This window comes from Leguminivora glycinivorella, chromosome 27, assembly GCF_023078275.1.
Source record: "Leguminivora glycinivorella isolate SPB_JAAS2020 chromosome 27, LegGlyc_1.1, whole genome shotgun sequence".
NCBI classification, from domain to species: domain Eukaryota; kingdom Metazoa; phylum Arthropoda; class Insecta; order Lepidoptera; family Tortricidae; genus Leguminivora; species Leguminivora glycinivorella.
The window spans coordinates 1,680,219-1,703,732 of NC_062997.1; the positions used below are offsets into that span (position 1 = coordinate 1,680,219).

Genomic DNA, 23,514 nt, shown 5'->3' on the forward strand with positions numbered 1-23,514 from the left:
AAGTCCGAGGTGGGACTTGTGCCCTTTTTCACCGAGTCAATTTGAGTTATACCCTTTTCACTAGGCCCACAGATTTGTTCATGAGTCGTGGAAGTTTTTTTATGTATATCGAGGGTTTACTGGTGAAACCCGATAAATCGAGATAATTTGTCCTTGAAGTAACATGGACGTTGCACATTCATACATACATTTGTTTGCTCAACTTATCGGGTGCGGCTTTGGAATTCCCTACCTCTAAATATTAGACGCGCTCAATCTCCTACTTTTTTTAAGACACTTCTCAAGCTTCACTTTTTATCTGATCAATGATACCTTGATAGACTCATGTCCCATATAGCTGGCATGTATTTGTATGTTTATGTATTGTATTTTATTTTTATGTGTGTAGTATATTGTTTTGAGTAGTATAGTTTGTGCTAGATTTCCTCTAGCGATAAGACCGCCTCTTGTTTTACCTCTTAAGTTGTTGTGTATACTTACTATATTGTTTCCTGTATTGAGGTGTGCAATAAAAAGTATTTGTATTGTATTGTATTGTATTCTAAATAAATATATCGTTGTCCGAGTACCCACAACAAAAGCCTTGAGCTTACCGTGGGGCTCAATCAGTCTGTGTCAGAATGTTGATATTTATTTATAATTTCTTATGTCCCAGAGCGGCGCGCGTATCGATGGAGAGCGTCCAAAAGGCGCTGAAGAAGATGGACAACGACATACGAGCGTTGGAAACGGACCTCAACAACTCCCGAGTGCCTCAGGAGCCTGACGACAAGTTCCACGAGACCATGAGCGTATCCTTTTTGAACCCTCGAATAATAACCTAACCTCAAAATTAAAATGTGTGTATATTAGTACATTACGATACAATTGCGTAAAAACGGAAGTTCGAAACGAGTGGCGATAAATTAAAACACGACCGAAGGGAGTGTTTTAAATCGACACGAGTTACGAATCTCCTTTTCGCGCGTGTATCGTACGACGTTTTTCAGTACAGATGAGCCTCCGAAGTTTCGACCTGGCATATAATGAACCACTTCTCGCACTAGTGCGTAAAAAAAACACCATCTGTACTGAAAAGTATGTATTAGCTTCGTAATTCTTATGTGCAATTAAAAAACTATAGGTCTGGTTTTTTGTTGCTTATTTTCTGTTATTTCTTGTATATGACTGTTTGTTTCTAAATAAAGACAAAAAAAAAAATTGCATATGTAACTAAAATGTCATCGAGGTTAGAAAGTCAGTTTTGGCCCAACTCACCCCAAATTACGGTATATCTGTGGGTGGCACTGAAACTTGAGTGGTTCATGTGCTCTGCCTACCCCTCTATGGGATACAGGCGTGATTGTATGTATGTATCTGTGGTGAAAATAAACGTTGTGTGTCTGTCTGTGGCATCGTAGCTCTCGAACGGATGAACCGATTTGGATTTAGTTTTTTTTTCTGTCTGAGAGCTGAGTAAGTCGGGAGTGTTCTTAGCCATGTTCTAGAAAATCGGTCCACTATGTGTTTTTTCAAAATTTTATTTTTTGTGGTTAGGTTAGGTTATTACAGTTATTTCCTAAACCCATCTCAGTCATTCGCGAAAGAGGCCAGGGAACAGTGCGACCTACTACACTCCATGTTCCGAAAAATGGACGCCTTATACACGGAGCTAGCTGAATACTACGTCTTCGACCCACACAAGTACACTCTAGAAGAGTTCTTCTCTGATATCAAGACTTTCAAGGACTCTTTTGCTGTAAGTAAAGCTTTTTATTCATTTGAACGACCGGTCTGGCTCAGTCGGTAGTGACCCAGCCTAAGCCGCGGTCCTGGGTTCGAAACCCGGTAAGGGCATTTATTTGTGTAGCATTTATGGATGTTTTCTATGTATAAAAGTATGTATTTATCTATTTAAGTATGTATATCGTCGCTTAGCACCCGTAGTACAAGTTTTGCTTAGTTTGGGGCTAAGTTGATCTGTGTAAGGTGTCCCCCAATATTTATTACGTACGTACTAAAAGTAATCTTATTAAAATGTTGAACTTTGGACCCCCATTTCACCCCCTTAGGATGTGATTTTTGAAAAATCCTTTCTTAGTGCTCCTCTACATTGCACCTTATAAGGAACCTACGTGCCAAATTTGGAGTCTCTAGGACCAGAGGTTTCGGCTGTGCGTTGATTTATCAGTCAGTCAGTCAGTTAGTAGTATTTAACCCCCGACGCAAAAACGACGGGGTGTTATAAGTTTGACGTGTCTGTCTGTCTGTGGTATCGTAGCTCCCGAACGGATGAACCGATTTGGATTTAGTTTTTTTTGTCTGAAAGCTGAGTTAGTCGGGAGTGTTCTTAGCCATGTTTCATGAAAATCGGTCTACTATGTCGCGGTCGGGGGTTTTTTCAAAATTCTAATTTGTGGTTAGGTTTTATAACTTATTTTCAATTTCAGGCGGCTCATCAAGAGAACATAGTAGCGAGAGAAACGGAAGAGCGAGCGAGACGGGCGAGGGAAGCCCGCGCCACGGCAGAAAGAGAAAGAAGAGATCGGCAACACAGATACAAACAGTTGGTCGACATGGACCGAGCACAAGACGGTGTTATGGATAGGTATGTAACAATAATATTTACATTCTTCGCAACTATATGGTTTTACAGTCTTCGCAGGCATATGACTTTATGGTAACATAGTGGCGATGCAAAAAGAGAGACGAAATCGACAACGCAGGTACACATGCTTCGCAAGTATATGGGGTTTTGTAGTAATAGGGGGACATGGAAGTGTGAGCGAGAGAGGAAGCGAGGTAGAAAGAGATAGAAGATCGACAACACATATAACACAATAGTTGGTGGACATGGACCACGCGCAAGACGGCGTTATGGATAGGTTCGTAACATTCTTTACATGCTTCGCAACTCTATGGTTTTGTAGATCTTTCGCAGGCATATGACTTTATAGTACATAGTAGTGAGGCAGAAATAAAGAAGAGACTGGCAACACAGATATACATACATGCTTCGCAAGCATATGGGGTTTTTAGTAACATAGGGGATACGGAAGTGTGAGCGAGACAGGAAGCGAGGTAGAAAGAGATAGAAGATCGACAACACAGATTAATAGTTGGTTGACATGGACCGAGCACAAAACGGTGTTATGGATAGAAACATTTACATGCTTCGTATCTATATGGTTTTATAGATACATGCTGAAAAATTCACACCTCCGGCAGGACTCGAACCTGCGACCTGAGGTTCGAGTCCTGCCGCAGGTGTGAATTTTTCCATTTTTCTTTTAATTTAAAAATATGCAAAATATGATCGCTAATTTCGTCGACCGCGCATCGGCTGAGCGTAGCTCAGTCGTATAAGGTCGGTCTAATGTTCGCTGGCATATCGCGGGTTCTTGTTTATAAAAGAGTTTTTTTTTTTTAATCTAAAGACGTGATATAAGAAAATAGATATTAAATTATAATTGTACTTATTTTGTAACTTTTTGTTTCAGTTTAATGGAGGCCCTACAGTCAGGGTCAGCGTTTAGCAGAGAGCGGCCGAGAAAAAAGGCGAATCCGCGGGTAGCGGGAGGTTAGTAATTATTTATTAAACATAAATATTAAGATAAGATATTAATATTGTTAATGACACAGAATTTGATTTAGATATTAAGAAACAAGTTCATCTATTTGTATAGGGGCCGAGCGTGTCAGATTTTGTACTGAAGTTGTTAATTGCCTGTGATTTTAAATATGTCTCAGGCCCTTGAGTGTTCATAGTTTTTGTGTTGTTGCAATTAAATATCACGTAACGAGGCATTTTTAATGTTTTTGTTGACTTCAACTTACAAAAGTTGACGCCCGAAAGCTGCAAGCTGCGAATAAAGACGGACAACTCCGTGGATTTTACTTAGTTCATTTGACACGCTAAGTAGATACGTTTGCTTGATCTATGGTATATATGATATCTGTGGTTAATGATATATTATTCAAGTAGGTATATTACAATTATGAACGCCAAAATAAGCTATGCCAGCTCTTACCCTACGCCTCAGGCTCGAGAAGATTTCAATCCCCCCTCATTTGGAGGAGGGCATCATGGGACCGGCAAGAAAGTCGGCGGGCCACTTCTATATTATAAAATTACTAGCATTTGCCCGCGGCTTCGCTCGCGTTGAATTGGAAAATTGTGGAATCCTTCATACAAACTTCCACCCCCCCATTTTAGGGAAGGGGGAGTTTAGATAAAGACAAAAAGTAGCATTTGTCACTCTCCGTCCCTTCAACTATCTCCACTTAAATAATCACGTCAATACGTGTTACTAACACTATGATCCACGTTGGTCTTAAATAAATGATTTATTATATTATTATTATTTATAATACGACGCTCCGTTTTGCCGTGTAAGACGGACAAACAAACAGACACAGACACACTTTCCCGTTTATAATATTAGTAGGGATGGGCTTACTCTTGGCCACAGACTAGCCAAAGGCAAAGACGTGGCCTACCATGGAGTGAGCTCGCCCAGAAGATGCCTGTTCACTCTAATCGCTCACTGGCTTCTGGTGGGACTGCCTTATACTTCATCTACAATAAGGATTAATTTCTGGGATTTTTCTCACTTATCATAACATGAGAACCCTTCAGGGCCATCCATATATTACGACACGCAAAATTTAGATTTTACGAGCCTCCAGTAGACTAAAGGAACTATCACTAGCGCAAATAAGCAGGGTTCGAGGATATGTAAAAATGGATATATATCAAGATAATATATATCCGATATATATCGGATATATATCCAGCGGGGTTCGACGATATATATCAACGAACATAAATATCCGATATTTATCATTTGTTTATAAATATTGCAATACAAAAATGGTTTTAAAAATGTAACATTGTTAAAATATAGTTTTTTTTGTGTTTGTAACTGTTTTTCTACTAAATGCTATGTTTTTTAGTAGAATTTTCCTTATCTAAAGTTGTATTCAAGAATAATGCAACAAAATAATAATATGCGTTCCATACAAAATGGATATATATTTCCGATATTTTGATATTTATTTTAAATACCGGATATTTTCGAACCCTGCAAATAAGAGTCATTTTCCTATGTTGATTTCACGCCGCACTATTAGAAGAGCTAAGCGATGAGGATGGAATGGTGCACGCGTTTTTGCACCGTATTGAAGGTATTTCACTAGAGATGCAACAGGTCGTGTAAAAGAGTTGAAAGTCTAGAAGAGACTGCTGTTTTAGCGATAAGACCGCCTGTTGTTACCTACCACTTTGTATCTGCTCTCAATTATGTTTTTTTTGTTTTTGTAGTATGCAATTCAAGCATTTTAGTAAGGTACAGCGGGGCAAATGTTCTATTTTTTCCATGTTTTACAATGTTTGCATTATTAAGAGCGTTATAACATTTCGGCGTCGGGCGAAATTAGGTATTTTACCCGCCGCGCGAGCCCAATATGCCGACCCTTTCTAGCACGTCTTATCACTCGCTCGCACTACAATAATGGACAAAACAATCTTGATCCTTCCTATGGAATTTTGATAACAACCACAATCTACTATCTCGATATAAACTTTTGATTTCTAATAAACATTATTTTGTACGAAAAGACTAGAATATAGCGCAAAATAATATTAATTACGTTAAAATTTATTTAAAAATTTAAAGTAATAATTATAAACTGTGATCATATTTAAGTAGATCCCATCCCAAATGTTTGCTTTTGTTATATGATAAGTATTAGAGTAAAGTATATATTAATATGATGATAAAATAAGTCAAATATAATTCTAATTACTTCAAGGTGTTACTCAAGGTCTGATGATGGAGAGAGATTGTGGTCACCAAAAATCAACTCGCATATTTGAATAACATAAAAAAACGAAGTGGTTCAGTTACATGGGTTTAATGGTACCGGTGACCACCATCTGGCTCCAACATCAGACCCTCAGTACCACCTCTTGTCAAAGGTCTTATTAAGAAGAAGTAAGAACCCAATGAGCCTGATTACTAAATGGTTTAGTTACATGGATCACTGGTACTGGTGACCACCATCTGGCTCCATCATCAGACCCTGAGTACCACCTCTTGTCAAAGGTCTTATTGAGACGATCCCAATGAGCCTAAAGACGATGTGGTTTAGTCATATGGTTCATTGGTACTGGTAACCACCATCTGTCTCCATCATCAGACCCTGAGTACCACCTCTTGTCGACGGTCTTGTTGAGACGATTTCAATGAGCCTACATACGAAGTGGTTTAGTTCCATGGTTCATTGGTACTGGTGACCACCATCTGGTCCCATCATCAGACCCTGAGTACCACCTCTTGTAAAAGGTCTTATTGAGATGAACCCAATAAGGCTAAACACAAAGTGGTTTAGTCATATGGTTCATTGGTACTGGTGACAACCATCTGTCTCCATCATCAGAACCTGAGTACCACCTCTTGTCAAAGGTCTTGTTGAGACGAACCCAACGAGCCTAAACACGAAGTCGTTTACTTACATGGTTCACTGGTACTGGTGACCACCTTCTGGCTCCATCATCAGATCCCGAGTACCACCTCTTGTCAAAGGTCTTATTGAAACGATCCCATTGAGCCTAAATACGAAGTGGTTTAGTCATATGGTTCATTGGTACTGGTGACCACCATCTGGCTCCATCATCAGACCCTGAGTACCACCTCTTGTCAAAGGTCTTGTTGAGACGAACCCAACGAGCCTAAACACGAAGTCGTTTACTTACATGGTTCACTGGTACTGGTGACCACCTTCTGGCTCCATCATCAGATCCCGAGTACCACCTCTTGTCAAAGGTCTTATTGAGACGATCCCATTGAGCCTAAATACGAAGTGGTTTAGTCATATGGTTCATTGGTACTGGTGACCACCATCTGGCTCCATCATCAGACCCTGAGTACCACCTCTTGTCAAAGGTCTTGTTGAGACGAACCCAACGAGCCTAAACACGAAGTCGTTTACTTACATGGTTCACTGGTACTGGTGACCACCTTCTGGCTCCATCATCAGATCCCGAGTACCATCTTGATGTGTCTTATCATCTTGACTGTATTGTAATTTTCGCATATTTATCATCATAACGTTGTAATACTTTAACATTCAAACATAACAAAATATTACAAAAGCAAATATTTACGGATCTAGGATCAAATTCGTTGGTCGCTGTTTACACACACACAATGCGAGGATAGCCCGTGTATAAACAAGGCGTCCGACCCACACAACGATAAATATTCTCGACGTTTGCGATGAAAACTCGGAGAGCGAAGCGACATACGTCTCACCTCCTCGAGCTCCGGCGCGGCACTGAAATCGCAGGCGTCCGTCGCCGGTAAAATAGCGACAGGAAGGCTAGTTTTCAAAAAATTGGCAAAAAATCATGATAAAATATTATAACGACAAATGGATAACAGCAATTTAAGCACATTGTGCAGATTATTTATATACTAAAATAACTTCGATAACATGTAGATTTTCTGAGAAATGATCACTTGTTTCGATGTATTTTCAAGACAAAATTGAGTTCGTTTTACTTTCAATTTCTCAATTTCAAAGGATTAAATGATAAATATTGTTTAATGGGCCTAAAGTACAAGATATTAGGAATTTAAATTTACCGCATTTATGAGAGTGAGCTTATCAAATTGTACATAATAAGAGCTCCGAAATCTGTGCTTCGCGCGGTTTTTCCTAAACGAGCATCAGAAAAAAAATCATTACTAATTGAAAAAGCTTTTTCTTCCATATGTTTTTTAATGAACCGACAGTTAATTAGATTTTCTAACTGAAACAAGTACTTTTACTGTCTTTTAGTATGAGTAAAGTGTACAATTTTGCCGATAAATATTGTACATTTTACAATATATCGCCTTTTTTTGTCATAGCGCTCTTAAATAGTCTCCACCGGTTATATATGGTAGGCGTGTTCAGTGGATACATGTAGAACTCAACATCATATCAATGAAAAAAAATGGATCAGTTACAATTGTCCCCCAGTCGAGATTTGCCCCTCTGTGCCTTATTATTATAATGCTTTGGACGGATACCGGATATTTTGGAAACATTCCGTTGGCACGTTAGTAACGTATTTAGACAAAGTTTACTGTTCTAGCCGGTTGACGATATCATTGGTATTTGTATTTGGGCATTTTCAGAAATTGAGACACAATTAGGCATAAAACCTGTTTGAAAATAAACTTTCTTCACTTTCTGAATGTTGATTATTGCTTATTGTTTATGTAATTAGTCCATGGGCCAGTGAAGAAGTCGGTATAATTTGGGGGTACTAAGTTTCCTTTTTACAGCAGTTAAGTAGGCTTATAAGGATGTTAAAAAACCATGATTGCCATCTCAAAATGGTAGCTAAACAAAATGGCCGCCAATCCAAGATGGCGGATATTGAGTTTTAAAAAATCGACCATAACTCCAGAAGTATTGGTCCGATTTCATTTTTATTTTTTTTAAACGAAAGCTCATTTTGTGTACTCAAATACTTGTCATATTCACTGTTTCGATAAATTCAACCATTACTTAGGAATTAACGAAAAATGTAAAAAAAATATCTTTTTTTCTAAGACTTTTTGTCAAAAATCATGTTACTACAAAATACCTTGCATATTCTAATAAACATTTAAATGCAGAAAAATAGTGCCATTAATCACCTTTAATTTGGTGTATAAAAGATACAGACGTAATTTACAAAAACACATAGAGGCTTAATTTTAATTTTGTCTTCGTTGAAATTCACCTTTGTGCATACAGTACTAAAAGCTTCAGGTCGAAGTTGTAGATTACTAATATGCTGTTTTTAGTATTTATTTCTGCAATTGTACTTACAATTAAGAATCCGACATCCATTAGCTTTAAGAATATAATAAAATATGTCATAGGTAAAGTACAGTTTTAGATATTTGATTATTTGTATAAAATTTCTTTAGTGATGCAGCGCCAACCAACCGAGATAATACAAAATAAATAAACTAGACATACAGTGAATATCTGTCGAGGTCCTATCTCATCACATTTAACCTTTTGACCACCATGGGCGGATATGGCCGTCGCTGGAAATGCTTCCTAAGGACGCCAACCATGGCCATCAATTTTGCCAATTACATTGGGGACCCATGCGCCCCTTCTTAGCGCCTAATTTTGCTCAAATAATCGCGATTCACGTCTGTCTGGTGTCCGGGGCACGACATATTCTTTTTCCCTATTTGGCGTTTAAAAGGTTAATCCTCGTATGCAGAAACTCTGATCCGTGTTCGAGAAAACTTATATTTAGTTAAAATAATCCTTGCATACAAAAGGTGAAGAACACACCCCAAAAGACAAATAGTCTTGAGAAATGCACTATAATGCATTAATAAGACATATCCATGAAGTATCCGACTACTTACTAAACAACGTGATATAGGTACCTACCGAATAAACCTTAATTTAAGCACAGAAATAATATTACTTATTACCGCTAATGTAGATTGTAGAGCCAATATCACCAATATCAAGCCTTCAAGACAATCACAGGTAACAGATTAATTTTCTCCTAATTTTTCGAACTTTTATAGCTGGTCTTGTTTCTGAGCTATGCTTTCAAAACAATACACGCATATTCCACCTCCAATCACGACTTGCGTGCCCCGGCCCGGGCCAAGCCCATTTTAGAGTAGCAATCCGATCTCTATAACTCTGACCCGTCGCCGCATCAGCATCATCTCGTTTCGCTTCCATCGTAGAAAGACATACCGAACGTGTTGTGCTCTATATTCAACTTTTAGCCTCTTCATTTAGTATTAGTGTGCACGTCTCGCAAGCTTATGTCACCGTGGGAAGTACCCAGTTACACACTGATCAAACATGTTGGTCTTCAGTGACTGGTATCCTTGCCCTTAATACGTCCTTTAGCTTACAAAAGGCATCCAAGTCCTCCGTGTGATCTCCGACGGCAGCGAGGCCGACCCAAGTCTCTGTATTGTGTTGTAGTTCGCCACAACTCGACGTTTTGTGCCTATTTAGCGTGATGTGGGGGATTTAGCTAGTCCTGCCAGCAGCGCTCATCTCCTCGAGAAATTTAATTAGACGTTTAATGTTGAGTAAAAGAATTTTGGAGAGGTCTCGGGGATCCGAGATGTTTTTTCCTGTATGGAGCCACTCTACTCACTCCATCACCAGGTGAGAGGCACCCTCGTCACAGGGGAATGTTCATAGCATCTGTTATGAAAATATATTTGTTAAATAGTCTACGACCTGTTCTGACATTGGTTACCATTCTCAGGCGGACTTTCCCTAGTTGAAGGAGCGTCTTTGTGAGTTTTCCATTGATGCTAGGCTTGGCTTGTTTGAAAGCAGCATTTGATCTGGTTTTGCCAGTGTGCTGTGTGTAGTTTCCTATTGAGCTTGCTGAAGGGCATCGGGAGAATCGGCAGTCGACTCCTGCCTGGCCAGCTCGAGATCCACTGTGTCCTTTGGTCCATTGAAGGATGATTTTGTTATTATGACTTACCTCCGTTAGTCGTTTATGGCATTCCTTAACCCAAGCTTTGTTTGTTGTTCCGGATAACTTGTCCTCTGTTACTTGATATAAAGGCTGAAATATGTAGCTTTGGATAAGCCTGTAATAAGCCTTGTAATAAGCCTGTAATAAGCCTTGCCGTAACTTTCAATTTGTACATATATGTTTAACTATTTTAACCCAACACTCACCGACGGCATACAGTTCCTTCAGCATCTGATGGGGAACATGTGCTTCTTTGAAGATGACGATGTTATCCGCATATCGAAGATAATTGAGGCATATATTTATACATTTATCATCCCTATTCAGGCTTTTATAAATGCCTTCCTGTTTAAAAACTTGGCCAGATTGCATAACCTCGGAGTTCCTCTCTACTAATTGAGATTCGTCGATACGGGTGCTAACTTTTCTTCTGATTCAATATGAGTGTGCATAGAAACATTAGCATTTTGGTACACCTTTTATGAAAATTCAACTCATGTGAGTAGGTACTTAAATCGTCTGTTATTAACGTTTTCTAACGTTTTTCGTTCGGTAATGACCAACAATACATGTTAATAATATTTGGCTCTACTTTAAGCGGTGATAAATATCTCAAAGTTTGTCCATCCGGTATTTCACGGCTTCGTTGTTTAGTAATCGGTAAAATATAGGTAAGGAATATCTATTAATGCTGTACTAAAGAACATTTCTAAAGTTTGCCCGAATTCTGGGGTGCTCTTCACTAACCCGCTCGTGCGTAGGTATTTTTAATCTGAGAGTCCTTGAATGCGGAACGATTTTCAATCCGGAATACGATCTTAACCCTTAAACGCAAGATTATGAAGGAGTATTCCGTCTCCCACGCACAATCGTAACAAAATTGCATTGCGAATTTGCGAATATATGAGCGAAAATGGGCATTACGGAGTCCCAATTTTATTGCATCCGTATCGTTGGCGTCCTTGGCAAGAATTTCCGGTGACCACCGTGGCCGTCCGTGGCGGTCAAAAGGTTAATGGTTCTATCTTGACAGTCTCGATACATGTTAGTCATATAGTTAGTACACTTAAATACTTAATTTTCATCATTGAGGTGTGTTGCACATATGGTATCTAAACAAATTTTATCCTAGTACTATATAATATCTACAAACTCATGGATACTATCATGTTCTATTAACATAAACTATTATTCTAATTGTACAATTGCTAAAATAAACTAAAAACAGCATATTTGTACTCTACAACATCTTTTAGTACTGTATGCACCCCAACTGCACAACGGTGAATTTCAACGAAGGCAGCGTTAAATATAAGCCTCTATTTGTTTTTGTAAATTAAATCTGTATCTTTTATACATCAAATTAAAGGTGATTAATGGCACTATTTTTCTGCATTTAAATATTTATTAGAATATGCAAGGTATTTTGTAAAAACTTGATTTTTGACAGAAAATCTTAGAAAAAAAGATATTTTTTTTACATTTTTCGTTAATTACCAACTAATGGTTGAATTTAGCGAAACAATGAATATGACAAGTATATAAGTAGACAAAAAGAGCTTTCGTTTAAAAAAAATAAAAGTGAAATCGGACCAATACTTCTGGAGTTATGGTCGATTTTTTAAAACTCAATATCCGCCATCTTGGATTGGCGGCCATTTTGTTTAGCTACCATTTTGAGATGGCAATCATGGTTTTTTAACATCCTTATAAGCCTACCTAACTGCTGTAAAAAGGAAACTTAGTACCCCCAAATTATACCGTTTGGCAAAATTGGACCAGCTGGCCCATGGACTAAATTGGGTGAATCAACTTTTTCTTGCCTGTTTTTGCCATGGTTACGGTCCCCTGAGTCACGCTGGTTTTATGCAAAATTATGCTACTTAAACTATGCAAACATGCATTTTTCTGGTCTTCATGTATGCTTGCATAATATTGCATAAAACCAGCGTGACTCAGGGGACCGTAGCCATGGCAATAAAAACTATTATTATTGAAATTTCATGCTCAATTGTTGTTACAAAACTGACATCGAGTTAACTTTTTGTTAAAATCTGGCTCTAATTGTGCGTCCAAATTTCTTTATTCCCATCTTGAATGTACATCGAGCTGCAAAAGTGCATACTCACTATACAACTCTATTACATGTATCAAAAAAATTGCACAGAATCGCCGATGCGCTGTGGCCTGCGCCTGCGACGGAGGACAGGGCAATACACCCCATTACAAGTTCATATATTTATACAACCTTTCAATGGGGTCGTTGTTTAACATTAACTTTAAGTTATGCTTCTGCTTTCGATGTTGTGTTCGTTGTGAATGTTGTATCATGCAAAAACTAAGTATATTAATTTAAACCAAAGGGAATAGAGTATTATAGAGAGTTGAGCATTTCTTTTTTTTTTTGCCAATATTTTTTTTTAATGTTTTAGGGAATTTTAGGTCAATTGTACTCAGAATCACGAGTACTTTCAATCTCACTGGGAGACAAAAAGTGTCCCAGAATTTCCATACATTTTTGTCTACTTTCCTCTTTTGTTACCCCATACAACATGTACGGAAAATGGTAACAAAATAAGAAAAAATCGTATGGGACAATTTTTTTAACTACTAGGATTGAAAAGGCTAGTAATTCTGAGTAGAAATAGCTTTTTTTTTTCAAAAATATCACACTTCATAAAAGTGGCAAAAAAAAGAAATGCTCAGTTACTGTCGAAGTACAATGTGTAATCACAGTGCATAGCAGCAATTCCCTTTAAGTTTGTTCACTTGGTTCACGTCTCCGATTTGGATAAAAATTGGTAGGCTGATAGAGTCCATGATGCTGAGCAAGATCGAGGTTGATTGTATGAATCTTTCCTTTTTTGTTATCGAAAATGTAGAAATTTGGTAACAAAAAGGAAGGTTTCATACAAACTACATAGGACTTTTGGGAAACCTAGTGGATCTTGCTCAGCATCAAGGACTCTATCAGCCTACCAATTTTTATCCAAATCGGAGACGTGATCCAAATGTACAAACTAAACGGGAATTGCTCATAGAATGCCATCTCTTGACACAGGCTTAAAACTTTTGAACCTCAGTTTTGACAATTTGGCCCATATTCTTAGCTTGATATGTGTTAAAATGTCAAATATTAATATTACCGCCATCGCCATCTAGCTGAGCGTACCCCAAAGGTGTAATGCCATCTAGGCCACCGTACCCATTTCTATATGGTACTGAGGTACGTTTTTTTCTTAGACTTTATCTGTCTATACGGAGTTATATGATGTCTTTGTTTAAACTTAATGATAAAAGGATAAAGGGTAAAATTCACGCCTCCAACAGTATTCGAACCTGCGACCTTCTGGTACTCCTAACTAACTGAGCCACGGATACCTGCTGGAAGTGTGCGATTTTTTTTTTTAGTTTAAAAATATGTGTTTTGTTGCGTTGTCTTTGCCAGATTTGCAATTGAGGAGTATTTTCAAAAGGGCTTATATCTCAATGAACGGTATACAAAAATATGCTCTTTTGAAGACTCCCCAATTGATCGTTGACTCCTCTGACTTTAGGTTGAAAAATTACCACTAACCGCATTCGACCCAGCCACTGCAACTTTAACTTATACTACCTTTTGCCCGCGGCTTCGTTATATTCTAAAACCTTAGGTATTACACACTCGTCTCTATAACCGTCCTCATCTAACCTCGTCCTTCAATTCGCAGCTGAACGGCGCGCGCAGTTGAGCCGCTCGCGGTCGCGATCCGGCCTCACGGGACCGCTTACCACGAGGGAACTGACTAAGTAAGTTACTCTATCATACTATACACATTTACACAGCAATGGGCTAGTTTCCTATACTTAAAATAAAATATTTTTCCCCTCACTAGCTCGGAAACACGTGTTTTGTCCTTTAATACCAGCGGGTAAAAACGCATTTTATCCACTAGTGGGTAAAGTAATTTGACCTTGAATAAAGTCAAATTAACTGGTTTAAAATTGATAAAAGTAAGTGAATAAAAAATGAAAATGAAATATTTATTTTTCAAGTAGGCATATTACAATGCGCATATGAACGTCAAATAAAGCTACGCCGGCTCTAACCCTACGCCTCAGCCTCGAGAAGACATAGAAATAAAGATGATTTACCACCTGTGGAACTAGTAGGAAGCAGTGATAAACACATTTTTTGCTTTGTAGTTTCCTCGCTATAGTGAGGGGAAAAGTTTTGTGTTACACTCGGGTGCAAATGTATTTTACTTCTCGTGTGTAAAAAACTCGCAAGTTCAGGATTCTACTCTCGAACCACTCGCTTCGCTCGTGGTTCATTATAGACTCCTTTCACTTGCTCGTTTTTCAATTCCACACTCGGCGTTAAAATACAACTTTGCCCCCTTGTATAACAAATAACTATTATGCAGTGCACGAAATAAAGCACCACATAATTAAAAGAAATATATGGACAGTAGTTATGTTTAATAGTTATTTGTTATACAAGAGTGCAAAGTTGTACTTTAACGCCGAGTGTGGAATTGAAAAACGAGCAAGCGAAAGGATTCTATAGTTGAACCACGAGCGAAGCGAGTGGTTCGAGAATAGAATCCTGAGCTTGCGAGTTTTTCAACACACGAGAAGTAAAATACTTTTTTAATTTAAATTTGCCTCTATTCAAGGTCAAATAACTTTATCCACTAGTGGATAAAATGCGTTTTTACCCGCTGGTATTAAAGGACAAAACACGTGTTTCGCGAGGGAATTAAGACTGAGTCCTGAGTGCAGTGAGGGATTCAAGCGCCCAAGACAAAAACAGTTTTATTCCCGAGGTATATACTCTACTTTTCTCACCTTATGCGAGACAAGAAAAAACAGCAAATTCTTGAAATGGAGCTATAAAATGATACCGCCGCAACTTGTCACAACTCGTTTCTGACAGCATTTCAACAAATGAAGATCGTGCGTCAAATGAAAATCGAGTCGGTCGCGGCTTCGGTTTTTGAAAATCGAGTTGGCCATGTCCGCCGCGGGCATTACGGCTTAACGAAATTAGACTTTATCGTCATAGCAATAAGGTGCAATTATTTGGCAATTACATTATTGCGCCGTGTGTAATAATGAATTTTCATACAACATTATATCACGGTTGTTGACAAGGGATATAATGTCATGCTTTCCGTGAAGTTCTAATGACATATAATCCGACTTTGTCGAGCATGAGGTTTGAAAAAAGGATTTAAAATATTCTCATGTTAACAATTGGTGTTAAACTTTAAGTTCATATTGAAATAAAATAAATAAATACTACTAGCAAAGAGGACGCGTATACATTATAGAGAATATGCTAGTTTCCTACTAGTCAAATCAGCTTCTTTTTAAGAACTGTCAAAACGATTTGCTAATATGGAATTACTATACTATTTAACTTTAACTTTGACATGTAAAATTGTTAATTTTATGAATAAATGAATATGAATATATGAATATGAAATACTGAGGAGTGACGTCACGGTCAATTCATTTACTTTATATCTTTCTCTTTGACTTATTGAATAGAAATTATGTTTAAAAATAACTACTGTCCATATTTTTCTTCTAATAGGCTACTTGACCCTTTTTCAAAGTATGTCTTATATTATTAATTACTGTATAATTAAACAAAAAAAAATAGTACCATATTTTATTAAGACTTAAAAACCCGCAAAAAAATTATTTAAAGTTTACTTTTACGTGATCAGGCAAAAACAACATCAGCCATATTAATCTATAGAATATCTATGACATGACGTCAGTATATTTAGAAAAAAATATTTCACATTGTCACACCCGTCAACCACTATGAATTTTTAATACAATAGAGGTTGCTTCTATGGAGATCAGATTACTACCTCTAATTTCCATAGTTGATCTGAATTATGTGACGTCACTCCATTGGCCAACACCGTTTTCGGAGTCCATAATTTAAAAAAAAACATACTAATATTTAATTAAAAATACGCAGTCATCACGCACTTTTAATGCCCGCAAGCTATAAATATTGATTTCTTAAGTCAAATACTACAGAAAACAATAACTTGATGTGCTAAATTCGATACGAGTCTAGTAGCCTATTATGTGGTGCTTTATTTCAAAGTAGATAACAAGTGTAGTCACAGTGCATAGACTGCCATCTCTCAACACAGGATTAAAAGTTTTGAACCTCATTTTTGACAATTTAAAAGTGCTAAAATTAAAAATATTAGTTGATGATACATTTTTCTCGATGTTTACGAGGTACACGGAATTGTACATAAGTAATATGTCCTTGCTAGTAGCAAAGACATATGTAACTCCGTATAGAAGGATAAAGTCTAAGAAAAAAAACCGGCCAAGAGCGTGTCGGGCCACGCTCAGTGTAGGGTTCCGTAGTTTTCTCAAAAACTACTGAACCTATCAAGTTCAAAACAATTTTCCTAGAAAGTCTTTATAAAGTTCTACTTTTGTGATTTTTTTCATATTTTTTAAACATATGGTTCAAAAGTTAGAGGGCCGCACTTTTTTTTCCTTTAGGAGCGATTATTTCCGAAAATATTAATATTATCAAAAAACGATCTTAGTAAACCCTTATTCATTTTTAAATATCTATCCAACAATATATCACACGTCGGGGCTAAAATAAAAAAAAAATATCAGCCCCCACTTTACACGTAGGGGGGGTACCCTAATAAAACATTTTTTTTTTCATTTTTTATTTTTGCACTTTGCTGGCGTGATTGATATGCATATTGGTACCAAATTTCAGCTTTCTAGTGCTTACGGTTACTGAGATTATCCGCAGACGGACGGACGGACAGAAAGACATGGCGAAACTATAAGGGTTCCTAGTTGACTACGGAACCCTAAAAAGGTACCTCGAAACCCTAGAGAAAAAGTCACGGTGGCCTAGATGGCGTTACACCTTTGAGAAACGCTCGGCTAGATGGCGCTAATATTAATATTTTGACATTTTAACACATATCAAGCTAACAATATGGGCCAAATTGTCAAAACTGAGGTTCAAAAGTTTTAAGCCTGTGTCAAGAGATGGCAGTCTACGCACTGTGATTACAGATTTTACTTTGACAGTATCTATAATACTTGATCCTCTTTGCTAGTAGTAATAGACTGACATTTCGGCTTCAATAAACTGCCAGTATGAGGTGGAACGTTCCCTTAATCATTTTTAATTCGTGTGTGTCTTTTGTTTCAGCGAGTTGCTTAGCAACGCGTGATAGCTCATATCAAGTGATACTAGTACCTAGTATGTAGCATATACTCCAGTCAACAAGGATCGATACTTATGAGTACTCCAGTAGGTGATTTTTATTATGTCCAATGTTCTAGACGGATTATTGGAGATTTATGACGTTTTAAAGCGATAGAATTAAATGGAATTAAATTTTGTACCTAAATGTGTTTTGCAAACTTTTTTTGAGTGTGTCTGGGCATATTTTATGCCAAGTAAAAGCGTTTGTTTTTCAATAAGTATATTGCACTGCGCACGTATGGAATATGTTAACTACAAAGAAAATAGAAAAACAAAATACTTTACAATTTTGATCTAGGTTTGATAGTGCAATACGTACCTTAGTTTGAAACCTAATAACTAAAAAAGTTTGTATATTTTTTGTAAAAACGCCCCAATAATACAGTATTCCGTCCTGGATTTTTAAAACACTTGTGATGTATTTTATAGTCGAGTTATTTTGACTGTTACAAGCCTTGTTGATTGGACTAGAGATAAGTCTCACATAGAATTGTCTACTTAATGTATCTTCATCAATTTTTGTATGTACATTTTAAATATTTTATATAGAATTGAATTTTGTAAACGTAGTCATTCGTGCTTTGTCAATTTTTTTTATTATGATTTTGAAATTATTTGGCATACTATGGTACTTTTATTCATATTAAACGTGTAAATTCGGGCAACTCACGTAGAATTGTCGAAGGTAGCTCGACATGTTTCGCTCCGTAACGAGGAGCATTTTCATTGAGCACGCGCGATGCCGATGGTATCCCAACGGAGCGAAACATGTCGAGCGACCTTCGACAATTCTACGTGAGTTACCCGATTTTACATGTTTAATATATGTCAGACTGTCAGTGTCTGACGGTAGTTTTATTCATTCAAAAGTGACTCAGTCTACGAAAATAAATCCTTATTCAATTTAAAAATTGAAGGAAAATATTAATAGTGATGGTAGTGCCTATATTAGGCCTTTTTATAGGCCTAATTGATTAAAAAGGCATTTTCAAAAATTTTGACCCCTAATTAGTGAAATTTGCTAACAAAAATTTAACATCAAAACATATGTCAGTTTTGTGATAACAATTAAGTTTGAAATTTTAATAACAATATTGCTTTTGTGTTAATTACATGGGTGAATCAACTTTTTCTTGCCTGTTATTGCCATGGTTACGGTCCCCTGAGTCACGCTGGTTTTATGAAAAATTATGTTACTGAAATTATGCAAGCGTACATGTAGTCCATGTTTGTTGGTGGCAAATTAAGGAAAGGGCTTGTTAACCGATGCATGTTTGCATAGTTTAAGTAGCATAATTTTGCATAAAACCAGCGTGACTCAGGGGACCGTAACCATGGCAATAACAGGCAAGAAAAATTGATTGACCCACATAAACTATAAGCAATAATTTACATTTAGAACATGAAAAAAGTTGGATTTCAGACAAATTTTATTCTTAATTGTCGTCACAAAAAACGTCGAATTAATTTTTGTCTTCACTAATTTTGAGTCCCAACTCCCAACCCAATTTTTGAAAATGCCCAAAAGAGAGGTTCTTAGGGCTGTAAGAGAGAAAAAGAACTTCCAAGTAAGAGAGAGAAAGAAGTAATGATCATACTTATGAATTTGACACTTACAATAGTTTAGAGTAGTGTTGAATATTTGATAAATATAAAATATTGTCATAGCTTTGTGATATATGCCATGGATAAAATTAAAAGTACTTTATAGTGAACTAGTTTTTACCCGCGGCTTCGCTCGCGGTAAAAGAGACAAAAAGTAGCCTTTGTCACTCTCCATCCCTTCAAGTATCTCCACTTAAAAAATTACGTCAATTAGTTGCTGTGAAAGACGGACAAACAAACAAACAGACACACACTTTCCTATTTATAATATTAGTATAGATTAAAAGCGACTAAAGAAAAGAAAAAAGCAAATAAAAATTTGCCATATTGACATAACCTACTTATTTGACATATAAATATATTATACATAAGGTACAGCGGGGCAAATCTCGACTGGGGGGCAAATGTAACTGGTCCATTTTTTCCATGTTTTACAATGTTTGCATTAGACTTATATTGACCGGGATATAGACCGTGATTACCTTTTTGATTTTTGTCGAGCTCCCGATATTTCGACGCAGTTGCATGCATCATGATCACGGAAAACTGACGAAGGATGTTAAAGTTGTATAGACAGCGCGCGATCTACCCTCCTTCGCGCGCGTCGGCTGCGTTCACTTTCAGCGTTACCACTGGTCGCGTTCACACTCGATGGTCTGTCCAAACACACTACACTCACAGTGTCACTACATGATCATGTGTGATCATGATGCATGCAACTGCGTCGAAATATCGGGAGCTCGACAAAAATCAAAAAGGTAATCACGGTCTATATCCCGGTCAATATAAGTCTAATGAAAATAACCGTGAATCATTCAAAACTCTCAATGTTTGCATTATTAAATAGAGCGTCCACCGGTTATATATGGTAGGCGTGTTCAGTGGATACATGTAGAACTGATCATCATAGTATAATAATGGAAAAAATGGATCAGTTACAACTGTCCCCCGGTCGAAATTTGCCCCGCTGTACCTTAAACAATGTGTCTTGTGTTACAAAAAAAGTGGAAATCTATAGATTGTAAACGAAAAATGCTTCATAAGTATAAGAATCTTCCAATATTATTATACGCTTGTATATTGCTGTAATTTCATCAATGATATTATGTTTCTATTTATTGATGTAACAACTGACCCCTTTATTCATAACCTAACCATAAAATTAAAATTTTCAAGAACCCCCGACATTCATCCGTTCGGGAGCTACGATGCTACAGACAGACAGCCATGTCAAACTTATAACACCCACGTCGAGGTAGTAAACTTCTAAATGTTTGATGGAAAAACGCACCCCTCCGGCAGGACTCGAACTTGCGACCTGTTTATACTTTTGGAACACCAGCCCAATCGACAACTGAGCCACCGAGTCCTACCGGATGTGTGCGATTTTTTTTTATATTATGAAAAACTATCAGTATTACGCACAATATAAATTTAGAGAAAACATCTGTTGTAGCACAACTGTTCATGTCTTCTTTTTAAACGCTTTATTATAACCTAATAACATACAACATACAATCACGCCTGTATCCCATGAAGGGGTAGGCAGAGCACATGAAACTACTCAAGTTTCAGTGCCACTCTTGGCAAATAAAGGATTGAAAGAAAACGAAACTGACATTGCAGTGACAGGTTGCCAGCCTCTCGCCTACGCCACAATTTAACCCATATCCCATAGTCGCCTTCTACGACACCCACGGGAAGAAAGGGGATGGTGAAATTCTGAACCCGTCACCACACGGGCACCTAATCTAACCACAAATTTAAAAATTTGAAAACCCCGACGACGTAGTGGGTCCGATTTCTATGAAACATGGACATGGCTAAGACCACTCCCGACTTCAGCTTTCAAACAAAAAAGAACTAAATCTTAATCGGTTCATCCGTTCGGGAGCTACGATGCCACAGACAGACACACACAAACGGACAGACAGACACGTCAAACTTATAACACCCCGTCGTTTTTGCGTCGGGGGTTAATAATAATTTCGTCACTACTTTTAAAAAAACTTGTATCTTCGTCTGTCAATGAAAAGAAAATTGTAGTATGTATGGAATGCATATAGACTTACTGCGTTTTAACTTTGAGGAACAGCGTGAGATACGAGATTTTTTAAAAGTAGTGACGATTTTCTGTTTTAGTGTAAATTATAATATTATGTTTCATACTTTCAGCTGCATTGCTTATAGTCTGTCAAACTAGATTTTAAGTAGAGTTCGTGATTCAATTTTTCTATGACACAGTGACAGTGCGCGTCATTTTTTTTACTGACAGAAATGGCTTGACAGACTATAAAAAAAACACGAGTTAACCGTGCTAGGTTTCATTGAGATTATTTAAAGTCAGTTCATACCTACGTTCTATAATTTAATTTGTATGTACTTTGTAATCTTTGTATATAATGCATATTTTAAGCCATGTAAAATGTTTTAGTGTTTTTTTTAGGGTTCCGTAGCCAAAATGGCAAAAACGGAACCCTTATAGTTTCGTCATGTCCGTCTGTCCGTCTGTCCGTCTGTCCGTCTGTCCGTCTGTCACAGCCGATTTACTCGAACTATAAGTACTACAGTGATGAAATTTGATGGGAATATGTGTTGTATGAACCGCTACAAAATTATGACACTAAATAGTAAAAAAAAATTGGGGGTGGGGCCCCCATACATGTAACTGAGGGATGAAAATTTTTTTTTCGATGTACATACCCGTGTGGGGTATCAATGGAAAGGTCTTTTAAAATGATATAAAGTTTTCTAAAAAACATTTTTCTTAAAGTGAACGGTTTTTGAGATATCAGCTCTCAAAGTCGTAAAAAGTATGTCCCCCCCCCTCTATTTTTATAACTACGGGGTATAAAATTCTAAAAAAAATAGAGGTGATGCATGCTAATTAACTCTTTCAACGATTTTTGGTTTGATCAAAGTATCTCTTATAGTTTTTGAGATAGGTTGATTTAACTGTAATTTTGGCAGGTGTATAAATTGACATAATAAGTTTATTATATTTGCTGCTACGGAACCCTTTGTGCGCGAGCCCGACTCGCACTTGGCCGGTTTTTTTAAATATAAACTGTGAAGCCAACTTTAAGAGTCACTATAATATCATGCCACCAACTTTCATGTAAAATATTAGTAGTATAGAAAAATAAAACAGTCAATGCGTAGCCAAAATGCCAATCAACGCTTCGTGGCGAACGAAACCTGTCACAAATGCATGCAAACGTTTTGTTATCATAGTGCAAGCGAACCTTTTGGCTAGGCACTGGGAGGTTGCATGAAAGCCAGTTTTGTGCATTCATTGAAAGCCATTTAAAAAACACTGATTTCAATGACATACAGTCACCGGCATAAATAAGTTAGCATTTCTTTTTTTTGCCACTTTTATGAAATGTGATATTTTTGTTAAAGAAAATGCTATTTCTACTCAGAATCGCTAGCTTTTTCAATCCTAGTAGTTTAAAAAATTGTCCCATACGATTTTTTCTTATTTTGTTACCATTTTCCGTACATGTTGTGCGGGGTAACAAAAGAGGAAAGTAACTAAAATGTATGGAAATTCTGGGACACTTTGTCTCCCAGTGAAATTGAATATACTCGTGATTCTGAGTACATTTGACCTGAAATTCCCTAAAAAAATCAAAATAAAAAACCGGCCAAGTGCGAGTCGGGCTCGCGCACAAAGGGTTCCGTAGCAGCAAATATAATAAACTTATTATGTCAATTTATACACCTGCCAAAATTACAGTTAAATCAACCTATCTCAAAAACTATAAGAGATACTTTGATCAAACCAAAAATCGTTGAAAGAGTTAATTAGCATGCATCACCTCTATTTTTTTTAGAATTTTATACCCCGTAGTTATAAAAATAGAGGGGGGGGGACATACTTTTTACGACTTTGAGAGCTGATATCTCAAAAACCGTTCACTTTAAGAAAAATGTTTTTTAGAAAACTTTATATCATTTTAAAAGACCTTTCCATTGATACCCCACACGGGTATGTACATCGAAAAAAAAATTTTCATCCCTCAGTTACATGTATGGGGGCCCCACCCCAATTCTTTTTTTTTACTATTTAGTGTCATAATTTTGTAGCGGTTCATACAACACATATTCCCATCAAATTTCATCACTGTAGTACTTA

The 23,514-nt window shown here is 37.1% G+C and overlaps 1 protein-coding gene across 1 annotated transcript in view; it reads left to right on the top strand.

Moving 5' to 3' along the window:
- Window positions 1-18,893, top strand: part of LOC125240248 (protein diaphanous) — a 70,501-nt gene extending 51,608 nt beyond the window's left edge. The window contains 6 exon segments of the mRNA XM_048148082.1: window positions 656-791; window positions 1,574-1,738; window positions 2,430-2,587; window positions 3,480-3,559; window positions 14,215-14,293; window positions 17,712-18,893. Of these exon segments, the coding sequence (XP_048004039.1) occupies window positions 656-791; window positions 1,574-1,738; window positions 2,430-2,587; window positions 3,480-3,559; window positions 14,215-14,293; window positions 17,712-17,733 (640 nt within the window). The 3' untranslated portion in view covers window positions 17,734-18,893.
- Window positions 18,894-23,514: the final 4,621 nt, after the last annotated feature.